This window comes from Ruditapes philippinarum, unplaced genomic scaffold (assembly GCF_026571515.1).
Source record: "Ruditapes philippinarum isolate M1 unplaced genomic scaffold, ASM2657151v2 ctg6019_1_1_1_1, whole genome shotgun sequence".
Classification (NCBI taxonomy): Eukaryota; Metazoa; Mollusca; class Bivalvia; order Venerida; family Veneridae; genus Ruditapes; species Ruditapes philippinarum.
This window is the reverse complement of record NW_026855109.1, coordinates 1-24,328: the sequence shown is the minus strand read 5'-3', so window position 1 is coordinate 24,328 and position 24,328 is coordinate 1. Positions and strand designations below refer to the sequence as shown.

At 33.7% G+C, this 24,328-nt stretch overlaps 2 protein-coding genes across 2 annotated transcripts in view; one reads left to right on the top strand and one right to left on the bottom strand.

Moving 5' to 3' along the window:
* LOC132742130 (fibrillin-2-like) overlaps positions 1 to 20,694 on the bottom strand; it is a gene marked incomplete at its 5' end in the record, with an annotated part of 44,033 nt that extends 23,339 nt beyond the window's left edge. The window contains 10 exon segments of the mRNA XM_060730452.1: positions 5,413 to 5,589; positions 9,038 to 9,256; positions 15,134 to 15,333; positions 15,943 to 16,054; positions 16,590 to 16,729; positions 17,696 to 17,782; positions 18,430 to 18,529; positions 18,859 to 18,988; positions 19,880 to 19,998; positions 20,572 to 20,694. Of these exon segments, the coding sequence (XP_060586435.1) occupies positions 5,413 to 5,589; positions 9,038 to 9,256; positions 15,134 to 15,333; positions 15,943 to 16,054; positions 16,590 to 16,729; positions 17,696 to 17,782; positions 18,430 to 18,529; positions 18,859 to 18,988; positions 19,880 to 19,998; positions 20,572 to 20,694 (1,407 nt within the window).
* Positions 11,534 to 14,771, top strand: LOC132742127 (uncharacterized). The gene is made up of 2 exons (XM_060730449.1): positions 11,534 to 13,531; positions 13,882 to 14,771. The coding sequence occupies exons 1-2, from the start codon at positions 12,667 to 12,669 to the stop codon at positions 14,274 to 14,276; spliced, it is 1,260 nt and encodes a 419-aa protein (XP_060586432.1). The 5' UTR covers positions 11,534 to 12,666; the 3' UTR covers positions 14,277 to 14,771.
* Positions 20,695 to 24,328: the final 3,634 nt, after the last annotated feature.

Below are 24,328 nucleotides of genomic sequence, written 5' to 3'. Positions count from 1 at the left end.
AAATCGTAAAAGTATTTTGATTGGGCCGATATTAGTTGCTGATTTATCAACTGAAAAGAGACGAAGGTACGAGGTATATGGTAAATAGCTGATATACATATCATATCTTCTAGGTGAAAATTTTCCATTTTTAAAGAGAAAATATTTTGTCTACACTAAATATGAGTAAATAATAAACCAGCGAAAGATATCTTAACTATTTAAAAATCAATATGAACAAATGACACATTTGTTTTCTTAGGGAAGCAAAGGGTAAACGAAGGGAAATAATATGAAATGCAACAAAACGCTATTTTATCGACAATCAATAACTAATTGACAAATGTATATATTCATTATATTGTCATTATAAAAAGCAAATAAACATTTTAAAACAAAATAAGAATAAAACACATTCCCTTCCTCCCACCAAAGGATTTTCATATCTGAAGATATGCGTTAAGGAAATACATGGTAAAACTGGCAAGACCTTTTAAACATACCTTAAATTGCTTTGTTGTAACACATAGCTTGAAAATAGACAGACAAATACAACATTAAATGCACATTTCGTTCGGTAAAGCAAGTCTTTTAGAGTTCAAATATAAAACAACACAATTTTATAAAATTGTAAGATCACATTGGCTTTCCATACTTTATTTACATATTTTCAAATATTGTAAGATTAGATAATGCATTATTATGGCCGAAGTGAAGCAAACATAATTCAACAAATATAATTCACAAATATATAAATATAAACAGTAAACATTTTGGCATCATATCAGTGGTAAGCATTTTGACATAACACATTTACAAAAAATCATACATATGGTAAACAACAAAATACAACCAATATATTGGCGCTACGAATGTGCGCAAATAAAGCGACACTCATACTTTGAGAGACGCATCAAGCAATGCAAATCACTTGCAAGTCCAAAAACTTCACCTCAAGCATTTTCAAATATTCACAACCTCGTATATACAACTTGTGGTAGTTTGAAATTATAGGTACAATAAAAACAAGCATACCTTTATAAATTGTAGTCTTCTCGGTTTGTATGTACAATCTCCGCTGTTTCTAAATTTTCTTACGAGTTTAACAGCTAGACTAAAACTTGTTTACTTACTTGAACTAACTGAGATTACATTTGCGAATAAAGGCGTGAGAGAAGAAATAGCAATGTGACGTCAAGTAAATACATATTGAGAAAGAATGTGATAAATATCATGCAGGGTATTCTAAGCTTATGCATCTGAGAGACAAAAGGAAGGAATATTTTACACCAATTCTGCCCAAGTGTTTAAAGACGAGAGAGAGGGAGAAAATCAAATTTAATGTTTTAAATATTGGCTGTAAGATGATCGTGTGTCAATTTTGCCTCATTTATAAACCTTAGTTATGAAAACATGCAAAAGATGAAGGATGATATCAATAAAAAAAGTCGAGAAAACAAAAGCACGAAGTAAAAGCTGAAAGGCTTAGTTAGATTAAAGAGGTAGCGTTTACTTAGCCTATTCCTTTAGAATGTTCTTTCATAGTTCGTCCGAATTATTTTGATAAAACGTTTCATATGTCTTTGAGTTAAGTTTAGAAAAAGTTACCAAGAGATTATTATGTTATATATCGTTTAGCAATATTAACTTCTGATACTGGAGCTCGCGTTTTAAAGAGTTTTAATGATAAGAGAGAAGTTATATCAGGAGTTTTTGAGACTTTGAGAAAAAAAGGATCTGATTTGAAGCATATTATTTTTGCAGAAAAAAAAACATCTACGAATATAAACTTGTAATTGGAAACTTTTTTTTATTTCTAAGACAAGAACTTATGATAGTTACAAAATTTAAAACGTACATAAGCATTTTTAGAATTCCAAAATATTAAAAAACAGTATCTAGAATAATTTATTTACACTCAGAAATAGACGAAATGATAGCGCAAGAAAAGGTGACTATTTATATATTTCAAAAAGTAAAATAAGAAAAGATTGCTTCCCCTTCTATCCTTAGCAGCTTTTACTTTGAAGACCTGAACTTTAGCGTCTGAAAGTGTGAATGCTCCCAAAATATTAGTATATCATTCAATTGTTTGTATATATCATGATGCCCGGCAATATTCATGATGCCCGGCAATATTCATGATGCCCGGCAATATTCATGATGCCCGGTAACATTCATGATGCCCGGGAATATTCATGATGCCCGGCAATATTCATGATGCCCGGCAATATTCATGATGCCCGGCAATATTCATGATGCCCGGCAATATTCATGATGCCCGGGGATATTCATGATGCCCGGCAATATTCATGATGCCCGGCAATATTCATGATGCCCGGCATTATTTATGATGTCCGGCAATATTCATGATGCCCGGCAATATTCATGATGCCCGGGAATAGTCATGATGCCCGGGGATATTCATGATGCCCGGCAATATTCATGATGCCCGGGGATATTCATGATGCCCGGCAATATTCATGATGCCCGGCAATATTCATGATGCCCGGGAATATTCATGACGCCCGGCAATATTCATGATGCCCGGCAATATCCATGATGCCCGTCAGTATTCATACACTTGGTTCAAGAATTCAACTTTTATATACACTCTCTGACACCAAATTTCTATTAGAGTAAGCAGCTAAAATAAACACAATTTGCAGAGGGATAGGTTTTATATCTTGCAAACCATTTCAACAACAACTATATTAAAATTTGATAGGCATACATACAATTTTTGCATGTTATTACAGTAAAGACCTGTAACTTTGAAGCTCCATCATAATTTGCGCACAAATGTTGAATTACATTTATGTAAGATTTACTAAACCCATTGACGCAAGCGGCTGTTCTGTTGTAATGTTAATTTCGAACGAATGTTATAAGTTTATGATATCTAAAGATAAATGACAAATTTATGAAAATACGAGCTGCAAGAATTCTTCACAGATATATATATATATGTATTTAACTATGAAATAGTGTGTTCGTATAGGACTTGTTGAAATGGTTCATATGTAAAATATTAACATATTAGTATGTGTTAATAAGTAGGTAAACATGCACATGTAAAGCAAAGCACATGCACATGCGTCATGCGTGCAAAGCAGTTTAAGGTATACAAAAAGGAAATTTAGATAGGGTATCAAAATACTTTCTGAATCAAACGGAATGCTCGAATGTTTTTTTAAATCAAATTTTTGTTTTTAATCATCAATAAATGTATCTCTTTTTACCTATATTTAAGTCAAACTGATCTTCCTAACTGAAATGCTTAAATGGGCCGCATCACGACAAAACCAACATAGTGCGTTTGCGACCATCACGGATCCAGATCAGCGGCTCAAATGTTATATTCGTTTTGAGTTAAATGTTTTGTGTTCTGAGAACGACTGAAATTCCTCAATCTGGTTTCCGAAAAACTTTTCAAATCCCTTTAACTTTTGTTTGAAAAACACCACACTAGGTAATGACATGCCATGAATTCGTTTCATCATTAATTAGTTGATTTTGGATGAATTCATTTCGAAGCATATTGCAGTATATACATTTGAGCATCATTCATTTTCAGAAAGTATAGATAAGACACTGTTGTTTCTATAACATGCTGTTGCCTAGTTATTTATATTTGTACAGCATATTGCCAATTTCAGCAAGCAATTATAACATCCTATTTACAATGTATTTTTCAAACAAGATCCAAGTACCTCAGAATGGTGTTATATTGTTGTATATATAATATTTAAACAGATATGCTTGCTAGTGAAAAATAATTAAAATATTTTTTTTTATTATCTATTTTTACTAAAATGTTCCTTCAAAGCCTAAGTGTTTAAATAACTGACATAAAAATGACAAAATATAAATATGACCAACACAATGGCAAGACATTAACACATTACCTTCTCTATTCAAAAAGAATATTTTAAACGATTTACTAGTATTTATATTTGTTCCAAATGTAAGTATGTTTTAGATACAAGATATCGTGACATGTGTGATTTACATAGCACTTCTTCAATACTATTATGCTGAATGTTAGGTAATGTTTTTCATGGCGAAGCCCATATTTATTATAAAATCATACTTTTTAAAATAGTACTCTTAAACAACATGATCACAAATATTCTTAAATCAATTACAATTTATGTCAAATATTATAAATGGCATTCAAATATTATAAAGGGCATCTATTTGCGGTCTCATTGTTAATATTATTATGACATAAATACAATCTCTTAAATCAGTCTGAATTTTTGAGTCTACATGGAATGACGATTTAAAATCTACATTTCTGGCAAAAATATAAAAATAGCAAATTAGTTCTATTTCTTATTCTTGAAAGACTAATAAATATGTTCAAAATCAGTTTTCTTTAATTCATAATTAAAAAAACAAAAGCACTGTTTCAACTATTAAGACATAGAAATTGTTTTGTTACATTGATATAAAATCCTCCGAAAATAATGTGATCATGTTCTCAAAGAAAATGTAAAACAAACATGGCTATTACCCTTTTTAAAGTCCTGTTAAAATCGTGTGAATGTCACCATGCATCATCTAATAGATGCTTTCGAAACCGACGGGTAAAATGTATGTGCAAATTACTAAGCATTATTCAAATATAGTACCATTACAATCGCATGTTTGTTCTTTTTTAGTTTTTTTCTTTTAAATTTAATCTATATTAACCAGTTACATTAATTTACTTCTTTGTCAGAAACCAAAAAATAAAACCTCAGATGGACTTGATATCTTTTTATTATCAAACGGCCTGAATTGCAAACCAACATCAAAAAATGTTTGCCCTTTGCTTCCACGAAGGCTCCTTCTTATTTCAATGACAAATATTTTTTATATACACATGTTTATATTTATCACTTTGGTCGTGCTATTCCTAATGATAAATCAATTAAGGAAACATATTTTTACTTTTACATTTGTTAATATTTTCCAATGGTCAATGGGCACATCTCTCTGTAGAACAACTATTTAAATGCACATCGTTACATTTAAAATTAATACAAATTGTTATTTATTTTTTAAGTTGGTAATATGGTGTTTTTGACTATTGGCCATTAAGGATAACTGCCATGTTTGTTTCTGTCAATTAAAACAATATAAAATGAGAATCCATTTCAAGGAATATGAAGCAAAACAATTTTAATTTCTACCGTTAGCTACATTAATAAAATTTCATATGGTACGATTCAGAACTATCATTTTTTTCTTTCTCAAGATGAATTTCTCATTGTTGTATATCGTATGTATGTTCTGTTAATAATTTTTATAAGAAAAAGAAACAAATGTATTTTTTTACGGACATATTTCCGTAACATTAAGATAATTTTGAATATTTTGTACATATTCCATTCAATTGGATTCTAAGAAAACATTTTTGTTCAATTTGGATAAAAATCGACTTACTTCCAGACGGACACAGATAGCCAGGGTTTGTAGCGTTGCATTCTAAGCACGTTCCTTGATGAATATCACAATTGTTGTCAACACATTGGGATTTACACGGTCTTGTACATGTTTCCTCGTAAAACCCAGACTTGCACGTGTGTAAACATACCCCATTACTCTGTTGACACTGCGGACCTGTTAAAAAGACGAAATTAATTATTATGAACGCATTAAATCACCGTAGGGAACGTGTTACAGTATCGCGTTTTTCGGTTACAGTATAGAATTTTCAAGATGGAGGATTATTTATGGAAAGAGAGGTAGGCGATTTTTTATTCAGGTCCATACTACAAGTAGTTTAGTTTCTAAAAGATGTTTTTATGCTTTGCTTGTAAGGAACAGAATCCGGTATCTAGTCATATATTTCTTCAGACCCTGCACCGAAGATTTATCTTTATATTGTCTCATAAATGTGCAGATTTGACAGTTTGAAAATTTGAATCGAGAGACCAACGCATTTTTCTCCCATTCCGACATTATTTAAGCATGCCTTGATAAAGTAAATCTACAAAACGTTAGTCCTTTGTGTTTAGAAACGTTTATAAAAGTAAATGACCAGTTGAACCTATTTTCCTGTTGGTAAAATGCGTTTGAAAAAATAAACAATGTTACAGTATAGAGCGAGGTTAGTTTTGAAGGGTTACAGCATAGACCTAGCGACTTTGATCCAATTTTGTTACAGTTTATACCCAGATTTCGGTTACAGTTTAGATACTTGCCAAATTTCAAACAAAGTTGGTGTATCCATTATTTTTATGAAATAACTCATACCTTTCTATTTAATACATTCTTGAAAGGTTGTATAACTTTTTTTCTTCAGCAGAAAAGTTATACTTTGCTATTTTTCATCCTTTAAGTTTCAGATTGAGATTTTGCAGAATAAGTAATGTCCTAAGTAAGACAACAACAGTAACTTTTATCGAATTGTATTGAGAGAAGAAAGATTATTGCTTGATTTCATTACACATTATAATAATGCCTATTTGTAATAAAATAGAGAAAAATTAATCCTAAATAGAAGTCCAACACGGAAAGCATGAAAATGTTGCAGGCTGAGTTTGATTAAACCTGTTCCTGGACGGTAGTGATAACTGCAAGCTACCATCCACGCCTCCTAGCACCGGCTTCAGCAGAATTCACATTAAACATGAACTGGTACACTTTAGATTTTTTAACATCTGTGGATATGTTCATATGGCGGTTATCATGGAACCTTCAATGTGACACGTTATTGCCATTCTATGAAAAGCGACATATTAACCCCAGATTAAAAATTGCATGTGCCCTAAACGAGAATACAATATGTGAAACTAAAAAAAATGAAATTTTGAGAGGGGATCGGAGGTTATGAAGCCTGCATACCATAGATAAGCTGTCAAAAGACACATAAAACAAGCAGGCAATACCCTAAGAATGATTAAACAGTATTTAAGTGAGCAATACTGCAACCTTGTATCATAGTTTGGGGACCTTTCTGTTGAAAATGTGTCCGAGTTAAATCGTATACATGCACTACGCGTTTACTGGAGTGCAGGTATTAGTTACCCGCTCTACAGAGCATGCCCATTGATTGGCTCATTTTTGCTGGGGTTTACTTATTGTGACGGCAGAGAAAGGGAAAGCGACAGAAACTTTATATTTAGATGCTCGTTCATTGGTTACTTTTCTCCGGGGTTTCATATTGTGACAACAGGGAACGTGTTTTTATGTTTGACTATAATGCAAAAAAGAAAGAACATTAAAACAATCGGCAATCTGATTTGTTCTCGGGGGCTGTGCCCCCCTCGTATAAATCAGATAGCCTCGTGTTTCAATGCTCTTTCTATTACTTAATTACTTAAATCTTATTTTAGGTTGCAATTTCCATCTACCATATTGTATCTTATTAGTATTTAAAAGGGTTTGTTACGTTTGGCTTTCTTGGATTTTAAGTTTCAACGACACTGAGGTCATGTGAAAACATTCCTGCTTTAGTGTACAGAAAGACCCCAGATACCCTTTGTGAAACATTTCAGACACGGGCACCTGACTAGAACCACCGACCTTCTGTAAATTAGCTTGATAGATTCCTTACATACAAAGAATCCAAAGTCATGATTGGATTTCAACTACAGCAGTAATGGAAAGATGATTCATTTGAAGTCGACGGCCTTATCCCGACTTTGCCACTATTATGTACCTCCATCAGGCTCACTAGAGAAGATATTGTAATTGTCTGACCTTAATTTGTACTCTATAACTTTAAATTTTTTTTTTTTCAGAAACATGAAAACTGCTATACAGGATGTCTGAAATTAAAAGAAAACGACTTTTAATGTAATAATGACAAAATAATCGTTACTTCAACAAAGAAGCATTTGAAATGACGCCATGATCATGATTTGATTTGATTTGATTTGAATGCTTTTGGTTCGAGATGAGAAGGGTCTTTAAGCATTGCTTTTTTTCGAAATCTTTGTTTTTGGTTTTCGAATTCCCGATTGCAACCGAAACCATTTGAAAATTAAATTGGTAGAAAGTCATGTAAATTTCATCACATTTAGTCAAGTAGTTACTGAGCGGATGAGATTGCACACATTTTTGTACGACAGACGGACGAATAACCATCGGGCCAATAAGCTCACAGAGATTTAAAAATCTATGTAACATTTAACATTTATACATTTTACCTAGTATATATAGTATATATAAAAAATATCAAAGTCTAAACTGTGACCGAAATCTGGGTATAAACTGTAACAAAATCGGATAAAAATCGCTTGGTCTATGCTGTAACCCTGCACAAATCACCTCGCTCTATACTGTAACATTGTTTATTTTTTCAAACGCATTTAACGAACAGGAAAATAGGTTCAACTGGTCATTTACTTTATAAACGTTTCCTAACATAAAGGACTAACGTTTTGCAGATTTACTTTTTCTAGGCATTCATAAATAATGTCGAAATTGGAGAAAAATGCGTTGGTCTCTCGATTCAAATTTTCAAACTGTCAAATCTGCATATTTATGAGACAATATAGCGATAAATCTGCGGTGCAGAATCTGAAGAAATATATGACTAGATACCGGATTATGTTCCTTACAAGCAAAGCACAAAAACTTCTTTTAGAAACTGAACTACTTGTAGTATGGATCGGAATAAAAATCACCTACCTGTCCTCCCAACAAATAATCCTCCATCTTGAAAATTCTATACTGTAACCGAAAAACGCGATACTGTAACACGTTCCCTACGGTGTAAATATTTAATATTAGCTTTGTCTTTTCGGATGGATCTTACATGACAAGCCAACCTAACTATGATACCACATTAATAAGAATTAAGACATGAGATAAGAGATACATGCAGATATTTCAGTATATACTACACGATGACACAAATGTAAGTTGTAGCTTTTAAAGAAAGTTATCCAAAGTCAACTGATATTATTTTCTTTTCCTCCAAGAATGAAGGTATATAATATTTTGTAAGCTATTTGACTTTATCTTATTATAGAAGCTACACCTCTGGGAAATATATTGTTATAACTGTCAAACAGTTATTTTAGATTAAAAAAAAGAAACAAAAAGAAAAAAAACTAACCTGATTCAGTGCCTTGCGAACTAGCTGCGCAGTTTATGCTGCAACCTTGATTACAGAACTGGCCCCATTTTCCATCTATACAGCCGTGTGTACAATTTCCGTAATTGAAATGACAGGATGCTTCATTATTATCAGGATCATTTGCGCAATTTGCAGGACAGGTAAAGTTACAATTCGAACCATGGAATCCAGGATCACACATAGGGTCACGACAGTCACCTGAAAAGAGTAAAGAGGGAAGCATCATGTAACAGTTTCTGGTCATGAAATTTGGATAACAGTTATTGGTCATAAAATTCACAACACCACGCATTTTTCAGCTTATCTACAACAGAAACGTAGCGTTGTCAAAATGAGTGAAATCAAGTGCAAACAGTGTATCATGATATTATTGTTCTTACTCATTTTCTAGCTGAATCACTTAATTACGAGAAACATTTAGATGTAATTAATTTGGCTTCAGTAACAAGATCATCATGATACATTTATATCAATTGTTTGCGCTAATTCAATGTGAAATCCTCATAAAATTTGTCATAAAATAAGATCTTTCGTATTCTTTCTGACACATAGAATGTTCATATATCTTTTTCTGGTGGGCATTAATAAACATTGATATTACAAATATGATGTATGCCGATGTCGTTTCCTCGACTTAACAGGTGAATGAAGTTTTTCTATATGTATTATTACAGAACCGAATAACCACTGATCTACCGTAAGCTAGCCAAACTTCACAAAAAGAATACAAAACCGCTAGGGAGCGAGGTATTTAATGGCGTAACATGTATCCGTGAATTTACTTAATATTCAGGTCAATAATGGATGTTATTGGTAGGTTTTATCTTATAATTCGAACATACTAAGTGTTTAATTTATACGAAATATGGTAAACTTTCATAAACATTTTAAATATTTTTTTCTTATTTGTCAAGATATCTTATGGTGTACCACTAATCAAGACCCTTGCAAAATGATTTCGTGTAACAGCAAAATTAGACTGGATTCCTTTGGCTCCAGGACAAGTTGACTACATAGAATTTAAAGTGAATTCTTTATCAGCAGTAAAATGCACCGAAATATTAACAATTTAAAAATGACTACCTGTTGATCTGTACTCAATGCCTTTTATCAGCCATTTTTTATATTTTTTCTGTCTTTTTTTTAAAATATAATTGATGATTATTTTGATTACTCTCTTCTTTGTGTGTAACATTTTGATGACTTAAACTCTTTAACAGTGTTTTAAACAAAGAGAAGGATATTGATTAAATATATATTGATATAATATTGATATAATATATTGATATTTATCAGAAATACTGTGATAGACAATGCAAGGTATGGTCCTCTTTGTGTGCCTAATTTTTAGCTTTGTGTCAGGATTTCAAGCTCAAAATGGAGGCTCAAGAACATCAATTCCTCAATCAAATGATCAAGTTATTCAAATTTTGTTTAATTTGATTCTGAACGAGGAGACAGCTAGGCTTCACCTTCAGAACCTTGTAACAACCCTGAATAACAAAATTGACATGCTGGAAATCACACAGAGTAAGTTTCAGAAAAAATCGGAGGCTACATTAAATCAAACAGCGAATGACATATCAACGAGACTGGACGCCATGAACGCTCGATTTTTTAAACTGGAGCAGATCAAGGCAACCGTTTCTAGGCAACTGACAAAAGAGAAAAACAACATAGTACACCTTGATCAAATGTATGCTGCTTTAGAGAAACATGTCATGACAGACTTAAATCCATCCGATTTGCGTGAAATCAAAACTAGCAAGCATGGAAAACCTTTATACAGGTACAGTTAACAATTTAGCGGTTGTGTGCTCAAGACTAGGTAACCTTTCCACACAATTTGATAGAACTATGAGTGAAGCCAACGAAACAAAGTTGACACATGGATTGAAAAGCACTTATTTGCATGACAAAGTAGACAAACTGGAAACAAGACTCTTGAATATAACACATCAATTTTCCGGAATGCAAATTGACTCAAGATTAACCGGCCTTACAACGATGCAAGAAAAACTTAATGCTGTCGAATTACATCTGCAAAACATAACAAAATATACTAATGTCACTCATCTAAAAAGTGTGTCAAATGAACTAACTTACATGAGGAAAGTCCTTAAAAATTGGACGGTGAAAGGATTGGGAAAATCTCGTAAGTAAAATGTTATTTTTATAAATCATTAAACAATAATATAGATAAGCTATAAATTTTATAAAATGTTCATTTAATAAGTTGCATAAATATTTCATTCAATAAACAAAATGGTAGCTTGGTGTATTACTAGGACAGTTATGCGACTAATTAAGTGACTAATATATATAAGATTTTTTAATCATTATTTAGGGAACATAAATGCACTCCATATAACGTCATTTAAAATATCAAAATATGCACAATAAGATAATGCAACTAAAAAGGTGTAAAAAATTACTTCTGTTCAATTATTGTTTTTATTTAACTTTTTTTTTCAGACGTTTCCGTCGGATTTTCAGTTTCATCACCAGACACGTCATCTGGCTTTCCCCTTAAATTCAGGAACGTAATATACAGTACAGGGAACGAATATAATAAATCATCAGGAATATTTACTTGTAAACATCCAGGAGTCTATTTCTTCACAGCAAATGTGCTAAGAAGTCCTGGTATTTATGTAAACGAGTGCTCCATTAGACTCAACGGTATTAGTATGTTACTAGTGACTAATGTCACTCGCCTACGAGAAGGATATCAGTCAGGATCTGGGTCATTTATTTGTCATTTAATTTCAGGAGATACAGTCTCTTTATCTAGCTGTCCTGGAGTGAACTACATCTACTCGTATTCTAGTTTTACCGGATTCCGTATTTCATTTTAAATAACCACCCTCCATCTGTTAATCAATATCTACCGGATTCCGTGTTTTATATTAATTAACCAGTCTACATCTGATACTCAACATCAACCGAATTCCGTATTTAATATTAATTCATCAGACTCAACATGTCTATTTACATTAACTGGATTTCGTATTTCAAATGATTCGGCCACTCTCAACATTTATATCATCATCAACGGATTTCGCATTTTAGATAAATTAATCAGTCTCCACATATCAATTAATATCAACCGAATTTCGTATTTTATAGTAATAAACCAGTCTCCATCTGTCAATCAACATCAACCGGATTATTTTTTATGATATTAAATTGATCAGTCTCGATCCTTGTCAATCAACATCCGTTGATCAACTCATCAGATAAAGATTGTTAACATATCATTTGGCAACCTTCATTAGTCATCTATAGTTATTTTGTGTAACAACACTTCGATCAGATTCTTTCTGAACCAGGACAAGTTGACTACAATCATAATCTATTTTTTATCATTTTTTATAAGCTATAGTTTAAATATGACAACGCGTTCTACATACCTTTGTTGACGAATTTATATCAGACTTAGTCGTTTTTTTATATGGATACGAGGTTTTAATCTAGATATTTTTTATAGCACAAAGTCGATCATTTTTAAAGTTTTTTTTTCAATATAGAGAAGGACATTGTCATACGTGTTCGTATATTGATATTAAAAATATAAGAAAAAAAAACGAGAAAAAAATCCATATAAAATGAAATGTGTGGTACTTTTTGTGTGTCTATTTCTTGGACTTGTGTCAGGATTTCTAGTTGAAAATGGAGGCCCAGCAGCAACATCAAATCCTCCTCAATCGAATGATCAATTTATTCAAAATATGTTTAACTTGATTCTTAACGAGCAAACTTCAAGACTTCAGCTACAGAGTCTGGTTACAACCCTAAGCAACAAAATAAACCAGCTGGAAAGCGCAAATGGTCAGATTCAGAAAGACACGGAAGCAAAAATAAATCAAACAGCGAACGATATGACAACCAAACTGAACGCTCTGAGCACTCGATTAGTTAAAATGGAGCAGATAAACGCAGACGTTTCTAAACAACTGGTAAAAGAGAAAAACAACCGAGAACATCTTGAACAACTGTACACTGATTTAGAGACACGCGTTCAGAATTTGACAGCGGATAACAAGACAGAGATAAACACATCCGAATTAAAGGATGTTGAATCAAAAGTGGCCAGCTTGGAAAACATGTACACAAGTACGGTTTACAATCTTTCTGGCTTGACCTCAAGACTAGATGACCTTACAGCACAATTTGTAAATACAGTCGGTGACACTAACTCAAATCAGACAGGAAATAGCACAAATTTGCTTGTCAAAGTAAATCAAATGGAAACAAGGCTCGGTGATTTGAATCATCAATATGAAGAGTTGAAAAATGACTCACGCATTTCCGACCTTATGATACTGGAAGACAAACTTATTACTATGGAAGCAAACCTGCAAAACCTAACAATAGATACTAACTACACACATCTCCAGATTGTGTCAGATGATGTTACCAACATGAAGAAAGTCTTGAAAAACTTGACGGTGAACGAATTTAACCAATCTCGTAAGTGCCGTTTATACAAACTCTAACGTTAACAACAATATTAATAAATTTGCTCTAAATATAACAAGATATTTACTAATCAGTTATATACATTAATATCCCAATTCACCAAATACTTCATTCAACATAGCTAGTAACCAGATGTATTATCAGCAAGGTTTTGCAACCATTCGAAGCATAAAAATCGTATTTCGATGTTTTTAAGGCTGACAGAATTTAATTTGGAACATAAAGGCAGGTTTTAACATTTTTTGCCAAACACAATGAAACGTATACGCAAGTTAAGAAAATCGTTTCCAAATGATTACTTGTCAACTGCAATAATTTCGACAGTATCTTCTTTATTTCAGACATGTCGGTCGGTTTTTCTGTGTTCAACCCCGACACGTCATCTGCCTCATTACCGTACTACCCCCTAAAGTTCAAGAACGTGACGTACAATTCCGGAGACGGCTATAGCCTGAGGTCGGGGATATTTATTTGTAAATATCCAGGACTGTATTTCTTCATGGCAAATATTTTTAGATCACCAGGTGCCACCGAGAGCTTCTGCTATTTAACCGTTAACGCACGTGATACGCTACGGATAACTAGTGGTGTTGAACTGGAGGACGGCTATTTGCCGGGGTCAGGATCAATTGTACATCATCTAAAAAAGGGAGACACAGTGTACCTATCAGGTTGTGGTAACGTCACCCACATGTACGAGTATTCTAGTTATACTGGCTTTCGTATTTCAAATTAATTTGATTATCACTTATGTTAAGTTATTTAGCCTTCAGACATAATATCACGTGACATGGAACTCAAGATTAGCGCGTCCAATCAGGCGCACATACCGCCATGTTGTCACGTGTATTTCATTTAATAATATAATTTGGTTGATAGAAATTTAGTATTTGTATTTCATTGACTTTAATAAGTTAAAAAACAGTCCCTGTATTTCAGCAATGTTTTCAACTGTAACCGAGCTTGATTTTGAATTATTTACCCTTGAGCTTGATTTTCTAAAGGTCATTACAAAGCCAGATAATAAGTCTGAAAAAGACAACATTTTACTATTGGGTAATTGTGCATGTTAATTCTTTACTAACTTACCTTAACTGTGAATTATCTGCCCTTGAATAGGCAAATTAATGGGGTATGTTTTCATAAACGAGTTTGATGGCTCTTAAAATGTTTCAGGTATCAAATTTTAGGATCATGTAGAGTTGAAATAAATTCTTCTCTTATGTTTTCATTCTGCTTACATTTTTGTTGAAAGCCGATTAAGGTTTTCGTTTGTTAAAGTAATACTTCCAACATTGCATTGAAAAAAATCTAATCGTTCAGACTATTTCACCTATAGTCGTATCTTTCCGAAGATCAATTATCATCCAGAGCTACCCTTGAAATGAAAACCTTCAGACAGTTGAACGCTTTTGGAAAAACAGTATATTTTGATACGGAACATGACGGAAAGTGACGATGTTTGCCGACTTTGCACAAGCAAGCTTGTGGTGGACCATGATAGCCTCATAAAAACCTACTTGCATACATTTTCCACTCTCAGAAGGATTAATTTTTTTTTTGTGGGGGTGGGGGGTCAATAGATTGACTGACCTGTATCTCGATTACAGACATTCTTCAAGCAGTTCGGACATGATCCGCTACAGTCGTCTTTGTAATATCCAGCCAAGCATCCAAAATTACAGCTTCCTTTGTCCAGAGAGCAGCTTCTCTCTCCGTTAAAAGTCACGCAGTTTGTGTTACAGGTGTTTTGACAAGTGTTGCCCCAGTAACCAGGTTTACACACGGTGCACCTTTATTGACAAAAAGAAAACATATCGTAAACACCACGATACAATTGAAGAAAAAAATGTAATTTTTCTAAAATATTTTTGCCAGTATATGACTTATTATACTTTCAGTGAATTATTTAGCCACCACGTGCTGTGATATTCCCTATGTAAATGGGAAGTATAAACTCTATTTGCAGATCGCATAATTTTGAATTTCTGAATTACACCGAACCATATCGCTCATTTTAGTTCTGTAAGGGACGTAACTCATTTGTGCATTTTGCATCCAGAATTTTAAATCTCTATCTTCTATCAGATCTTTTTGTTCAATTTAGTTCTGTACGGGAAGTGATGGTTTTGAGCAGTTTGCTCAGGCCATACATAATTTATAATTCTGAATAACACCTTTCGTAATATCCTCTCCTCTGTAGTTTTGTTCCGTAAGGGAGGTAACCGCTGTGTGCAGTTCGCATGAGCAACGCAGAATCATACATAAGACTTCTCATAGTTACCGCCCCTTTATTTTTTTGTTCAATAAGGGAAGTAAACGTTGAAGGCCATACAGAAGTTTTGATTACAAACTAATATTTACGTTCAATTTAAAATTTTGGGTATAACCGGAAAACTCACGTGAATTGGTATCGGTCACACTCGGCACAGTTCCCTAAGCCAACAGCTGCGTCACAGGCGACGTCACACTTGTTGCCACGGTAACCAGGTTCACAGTCTCCCAAACATGTACCTGCACATAAAATGTGATAAATCACAGACACCTTAAAAAGTGTAAACTTGTAAAATGGTGACATCGAACTAAAATATAGACGCCAACGTCGTTAAAATTCGGCACATTTCGTCTCTTTAGGTGATCAAATGAGCGGCGAAACAAACAGAAATGGTCTCATTTTCAAGTTCGGAAAATTACGGAAATGACCGAATTTTAACGAGCTGTAAATAAAAGGGATTGCAAGCATCCATAAGAAAAGCAACGAAGTCATTAAAAGTACATGCCATTTAAAATAATAAAAAATCGGTGCAATCTAATTACCTTTTAAGAAGCACTACAAAGTAACTTATATTTATTGTAAGTTATATTTAGGGGAGACGTCTCCCCGGATACATGACAAATATCAGGTAAGATTTATTTATGTTGTTAAAATTACCACAAACAGTTTTGTCATTTTTTTTGTTTCGGGGCTTCTCTACGCAATCATGTTATACTCAGTTGTGTACTATTTTATGTTGTTGTTGTCGCTGATAATTTAATTTCTTTCACTTACCGTCTTGTGAACAGATTTCACTGTTACCAGTGGAGCCGCAGTTTGAATTACATTCACCGCAGTATGGACCGTAGTAGCCGGCCTCACAATCTAGGCACGTGAGATTCTGTCTAGGTATATCATATGTACACTGATCGCATCTTGAAATAAATGAAATAAAAAACCGGTTAGAGACCAATCAAGACGTGTTATATCGTCTGCTTTTATATCAAATATTGGTTCCCCTTTTTTCTGCATCTTTGTTTTCTTGATGTATAATATCACCTGGTTTGTTTTCAATAAAAGCAATCAGTTATAAAAGTTTATTTCTTTATATTTTCAAATTTTAAAAATAAAAGAAAACGTCATGACGTCATAACTCTTTTTAAAGTTTAACAATATATTGTGACGTCATTCTGAATAGGCCCACATGATTATACTGTGTTGTCTTGTTGTTGTTGTTGTTTTTTTTTTTTTTTGTTTTTTTTTTTTTCATGATTATTTCGTTCGTTGTCAACCTAAACATCAAAATATACAATGGGTATCTAAAACAACACATTATAGATTTAAAACAATCGTTGCCTAATACCCGTCAAACGATCCGCATATAATTTAACTAAAAATGTTATTCTTTTTTTATTATTTTTTTATTTTTATTTTTATTTTAGAAAAAACTTCATTCTGCAGTCGGCAGCAGAATTTACCCATGCGACCAGTGCATACTAAGATTATCCGCACACCAGTGCCGTCCTCTTTGTTGTTCGCTATTCAGTGAGTACATGTTTTGGAATTTTCATTAAACGGTTTAGTCCGGATTAAAATATTGGCAAGTCCATTTAATGTATTTAGCGTTGACTTCTCATTTTAACATTTGAATTATTTAGTTAATAGTTAGATTTAAGGGATTTCAAAATCAAAATATGAGAAAACAACTCATAAGTGTAGAGTCTACTCAGAATATGCAAAAATTCAAGCTAGCTTTGTTATGTGCTGGTGTCATATACACTTCAGTAAAAGTATATTGGCTAAAATAGATATTTTTTAACTTACCTTCTTTAAGAATAACACAATACGTTACATTTCAACTTACCTACTTAAATAACAAAATACGTTACATTTCAACTTACCTACTTAAATCACACAATACGTTACATTTCAAGCCATGCCATCCCTCAAGGCATCCAAGATTACATTCTCCTGAGACAGAATCGCACCTACACATAAAAAAGAAAACTAATGAAAGAAGGTACGATCTTAAAAAAGAAACACTAGTTACCTCCCTTGTGTTCGGCTGAGAAGAATATGTATTGCATTCCATTTAGTGATTAAAATAATGTGAAATGAATCTGATTTTAATTTGATCCACTATAAGCACAACTACTACAATAGCTTAAAAATTCACCATCCCCCTTAACCACTACCAACCTCCCTTTATTCCCTGACCAAAATTTTACAGAAAACATAAAAAGAATAGGTTTGCTAAAAACTTATTGTCTGTCCTTTGGTACACCAATTATTAAGGTCTTCCGTGGTCTAGTGGTTTATTAAGATCGTTGACTTTTGCTACACACACAGCTGTTGATTCCAATCCCGCCAGGGACTATGTATTCTTTCATGTGAGGAAGCATCCAGCTAGCTTACGCATCGTCGATGGTTCTACTCAGGTGCCCGCTGGTACGGAGGGGTAAATAATGTCTTTCTGCACCTATCAAGCTGGAAAGTCGCCATATGACAATCATAGTGTTGGTGCGACATAACATTAAATAATACTTAAACTATATTATGATAATTGTATGTATAAATACAGGCTATCCGTTCACTGTACATCCAGCCTAACTACAATGTATAATAAGACTCGAACCTAGCTGAACCGTCGCTGGGAGGTTTACAGTTGTTACCACATGTGTCACATCCGTCGTTGTAAAGGAAATAGGACGACTTACACGAGGTGCACACTTGCCCTGAAAAAATGAAACAGATTGTTCTAACATTTAATATTCGTCTGTTTATGAGACGGTTTGACTGAGTCTGTTAATAAGACGGTTTGACTGAGTCTGTTCATGAGACAGTTTTGACTGAGTCTGTTCATGAGACGGTTTGACCGAGTTTGTTCATGAGACGGTTTTGACTGAGTGTGTTCATGAGACGGTTTGACCGAATTTACATATCAAATACATGACCGGAAACTATGAAAGTGGACATATTCTATACTACCAACACCTATAAAAAGTGAGAACAGTATTGTAGGGAGCATTTGGTTTAACAGATTGTATCATACTAAGATATTTACCGTTACAGCTGTCACAACCCATCGGACAGCATTGCTGTTTATTCGTCGTCGGGTAGAAGTCAGTCGCACATGTTATACAATGAACCGGAAGACTTTTGTCGTCTTCCAGATGTTTACAATCTTCGCATCTCTGTAAGAAACAAAAATATAAAAAGATACAATTCCATAACCACACTTAGGTGTTATTACATTAGGTTTGTTGTTGTTTTTAACGTTTATTCTCGTATTGTTTGTTTGTTAATTTGTTGTTTATTTTGGGGGAAAAGTAGGGGCAGAGTGGGTAAAGGTTGGTGAAGGGAAGGGCAGGGCTACAGATAACATTTTGTGTATATTGGGTAATTACCCCTTGTTTTGTTATCTACAATGTATTGGGTTTTTTCTATTTCTGTATTTTTGACCCTACCCTCTCTAACTTGGGTTATAAAGCACAAGTCCATGTATTTTACCCAAAATTTCTGACCTTCATTGTAGACTGCTGTAGGTTTTATATGGTAATAAAGAAACTACTTACTACAATGCTTTATGGTTTATTGGCCTTAAGAGATTTCCAAGCTGCCTGGTATAATTTAAAGGTTAAAACAGTCTGAAACAGTATGATACGTTAAGTATAATTTACGTCATTACTCACCAGTTCAAATGTAGTTTGCATAAATAAGAAATTATTTACTTTTTCTTACCCTTAGTTATTATTTCTATTGTTTTTTGTTTGTTTTTTGACATTTTAATTGGGTAATAACGCAAATACGCATGTTATCTGCAGCCCTGGAAGGGAGTGTTTGCAGTGACCTTATTAAAACTGAAAATATAAAATATGTTCTAAAACATATTGATTTTGGATGTACATGTACATAACTTTAAATCTAACTTGTCCTTAATAAACCATTTTAAATTCTATTTTATTTTATCTTGTTTTAGTTTGGTGAACATTACTGTCAGTGCAATATATTTCGACTTGCCTGCTTACTGACAGAAATGGGTAAAAAGACCCATTTTACTCCTAATATTTTAGCAATAATCTTACCTCTATGACGTTCTTACAATCGACACATGTGTCACCAATGAACCCGGACCTACACCCGTATGTGCACTTCCCAGTGCTTGTGTTGCATAAATGGAATGAATTTTGGTCGAGACTACATCCTGTATCAAATTAAAACAAGAAGTCATTTAAAATAGCTAAATACTGGAAGCAAGTCTAACACAACTTGTTAAAAAATATCGATCACCATTTTTACACATGTACAGTAGATCTGCGAAATACCAGGAGCCGCAGTGTAAATATTATGGTTGCCCCGGCTTAGCACCGTTAATTTCTTCTCTTTTGCCAATTTGAACATATTTTTAGTCCCATCTCGGTTATCGGTCCACCTAAATTGATTTTCCTGTTCCGCTTGAAACGTTTCCCAGTTTGCAATTTTAGTAGATTTATGTCAATTTTATGATTGCAACTACGTTTCGGTATATCACTAGTTATACTTGCATTTGTGGCCATGCCTGCTCATTATTTCCTGGAAAAGAATACCCATAAATTAAGAAATAGATGCACTGGTTCCCTGTGTTCACTTTTTAATACATATTGAGTCAGTCGTTTGACACGGGAACCATACCAGGAAACGGAAGTTCGACCATGTTTTTTAAATGACTGGTTCTCGATCTACTAGAAAATCTTATTCATTAAAGTCCAAAAAACGGTATATTTGAAAACCATCTTACCTCTAGAACAACATCCGGTCGCACCCTCGCTCTGAGCATAGCCTTCCTCACACGTCAAACATTGTAAACCACCACCCCCGGTATTTGTGTTGCAATTTTCGCAGTGCAGCAAAGAATCGCATTCTGAAATTAATATGATTAATATGTATCTATTTTTTATGTATTTACTTTTCTAAAACAAGTGCTTACAGAAATACTGTGTTTTGTATTCGACATTGTTACTTTGTCAGTGATTGTCTGTTCCTAAACTTGGCGCAAACCAACAACTCTGAATTTTACGGACTGAATGATATTTGAGAATTACCTTGCAATTTTTACTCTGTCTGTTTGGTTAGGCAACGTGAGATAGTTTATATTGCGCCGAAACAGGAAAAATAATTCATGCTAACATCGGGTATTACAAACTTTAAGCAACATATGGGTCAAAACCATATCACCTGCTAGAGCTAGGAGATGCATAGACTCGAATAATACAAACCCATTTAGTTGCCTCTTACAATCACACAGTGATAAAACGGAAGCTGCAATTTGATAGAACAACCCCTACAGACAATCCCTAGGTAACCAGGGGAACTTATAACAGAGTATAAGCTACGGCTAAAAAAGCTTGTCTCGCAATCTATAGATATCGTTGGTGAGAGCCCTATTACAGTCACACGCCAGGTTTCCTATTATGACAACAGTGCTTGGTAATTTCAAGAAAGCTGGTTTCATTAGTGATTCAAGAAAGCTAAAAGGTGTGGGAAGTTTTCATAATGGAGTGAAAATAAATTAAGTTTCAACTAAAATATCTTAATTTTATTGTTCATTTTCAAGTTCCAGATTCATTATGTGGTAATTGTTAAAGGGACTCCCCTGAGTTTTTATGATATGACAGTACTTGAAATATTTTTTCGGGATAAATGTTTCATTTGATGTAGGTCTAGACCAATAACCTGTGTGCAAAATGTTAGATCATTTGCTCGCTCCTTTTTTAATTAAAGTCTTTCAAGTTGTGAAAAATGACACAAACGTAAAATACCTTGCAACGCTTTTCTCAAAAATTGGGCTAGGAATTCACAAAAATACGATTTTCAGTTTATTTCAAAGTATATATCTTTATTATATCCTGAGTGTCCAAGCTGACATATCTAAAAAAATCAAATTTTGTATTTTCATGTTTTTGGACCTCAGTGGGGGTCCTTTAAACGTATATGCTTTGAGTGCTTATTTGGATCTCTATTTCCGAAGATCAAATATCTCATTTGTAAAAATATACCTGTAAACCAGTTATTCGAGATTTTTTTTTTCAAATTGATTATTAACAAATTAGTTAAACAATAGATTTGCTGACTGACTGGATTTATTGAGCTATTGATATCAAATGACAAATAGACTAAAGAGCCACTACTAAGTATTGTATTAAACTATTCATTATACAATTTGATAGCTCTGACATTGCAATTAGATATTGAGCCATGTCATGACAAAACCAAATAGCGGTTTTGCAACCAGCATGGATCCAGACCAGCCTGCGCTTACAAACCCCTTTACAAGTTGAGAAACTGATAGCGCGCAGCATGGATCCTGATCAGACTGCGCGGATGCGCAGGCTTGTCTGGATCCATGCTGGTCGCAAACCCATTATGTTGGTTTTGTCATGACATGGATTAATTATGCTCTGCCCATTTACTAAGACATGCGTGTATTTCCATAAAGTTCACTTAATTCAATACCAAGAAACAATGTTCTCTAAAAAATAAGTTTTGCCCTTTCCACGAATATTCTGTTTTCTGTCTTCTTTTCTTCTGTAATCTTCAAAGTTAATTGTTTAGTTTGCCAAGTAAAGTATTCGTGAATTTGCTATTATTTGGACTTTCTATTTAAGAAGCTTATTATTATGTTCTCATAGTTAATTAAATAAATGTGAGATGTAACTGGTACAACACTCGGTTTCGTATATTCGAATCCCAGGCGTGACACATCCGTATTTTACAGTGCATTTCGTGAAAAAGAAACTAAATCGAGTTTTACTGTTATCACAAGTCACAAGCATGTTCTTTTTTTCTGTCAAAATTTGATCAGTTCTGGGAGTTTTTGACTAAGTTTACTCCAAAATAAGTCCACCTTTATAAAGTATATTCATACAGTACATTATGTATATACTTGTTAAATCGAAAGAACAAAATGTGCATTATTGACTTTAATTCGGATTAGGTTATAATTATACAACAGTGTGCAAGTATAAATTGATAAAGGTCGTCAGACATATTTCCAATAATAATTAAATCGGTTAGTTTTTACATGCCTTTGGATGTCAATTATATATACAATCTTTATTCATCATCAAAGATTACACCCTTTGTATTCATTTACCTCCAGCAACCAGGTGATAGAACTACTTTCAATCCGTATTTTAGTCCGAAATTATTATGAATAATAGTCGAAATGTTCTGATTGGAAAAATATAAATGTTTCCGGAAGTTGGAGTTAAGTTAATAAACAGGGAATATAGACTGTTGTATAGTGGCTGATTTGGTACGCTTTTGTGTGTCTAGTTGGCGCTAGCGATAACACGACAAAGCGCCAAACGGCGCGTTGTCGGGGTCGCTTGGCTTATTATCCAATCCTTCAATTTGAACCGAGCGACAATGTGACATTGCGACAACACGCCGCACGACAACGTGCCGATTGGCGTGCCGCGCTAGAGACAGGACGACAAGACTACAGCACGACAACGCGCAGTTTGGCGCTTTGTCGTGTTGTCACTAGCGCTAACACGACGCACAAAAGGGTACCAAATCAACCACCATACTGTTGCTAAAAATCGTTTTTTTTTAAATAGTGTCCTAAAATTATCCAATGCAAATGAAATGTCATACTAGTATATTCAAATATGCTAGTCTACTTACTAAGTTAGACTTTAGTTCATTTAATTGCCTTTTGTATATTTATATTGTAATTATTCCTAGGGGAGCCCTCGGCTGAGTGGTTTATGTCGTTGACTTCAAACAAATACCCCTCACATCTGTGGGTTTGAATCCCAACAGGGACATGTGAAGAAGGTATCCAATTTGCTTACAGAACGTCGATGGTTCTACTAACGTGCTCGTTCGTGACTAAAATAATACACGGAGGGGCATCTAAGGGCCATCCTTCATCAGTAAAGTCCCCATATAACCTATACTGTGTTAGTACGACGTATACCCCAACAAAAATGAAAAAGTAATTATTCCTGATGATGAAATGTATAAAAATAGACTTGGATTCACTATCACATCCGGTAGGAATGGAGACGGTTTTCACGATAATTGCACTCTTGATAAGCTCACCGTCTTCGTTTCTTTAGTGTCATTAAGGTTTAGTAAAGGACTAGCATTACGGTTGATAGATGTTCGAGTTAAACATATATTATGATATTTCAGTATAAGTCTTATGCAAGAGCTAAGAAACACAAATTATTGAAATATAAAGTATAAAATTGGAATTCATGTTAAAGATAAAACATTTTAACTTGAATTCGGGAGCATAGTTTGGCTAACATTTCAATCAAACAGAGCTAATATGCATGACTCAGCAAAGTATTTTGATTAACAGAATACTTGCTCTATTTCTATCTCAATCTGTTCATCTCTTGCAAGGTATTTGGGCGTGTTCGCTAATCTTTCCTTTAATAATGTCACTGTAAATAATTAAATCATCAAAGATAATGGGCGTTCATCTGTAAAGATCAACCTCTTTGAAAATCGAGCAGACCCAATGTGACTATAATATTTTC

Bases quoted from the DNA above. Each gene is read 5' to 3' on its own strand.
- LOC132742127 (XM_060730449.1), top strand. From the start codon at position 12,667: ATGAAATGTGTGGTACTTTTTGTGTGTCTATTTCTTGGACTTGTGTCA. The intron at 13,532-13,881 runs GTAAGTGCCGTT...TCTTTATTTCAG, and splicing joins GAACGAATTTAACCAATCTC to ACATGTCGGTCGGTTTTTCT.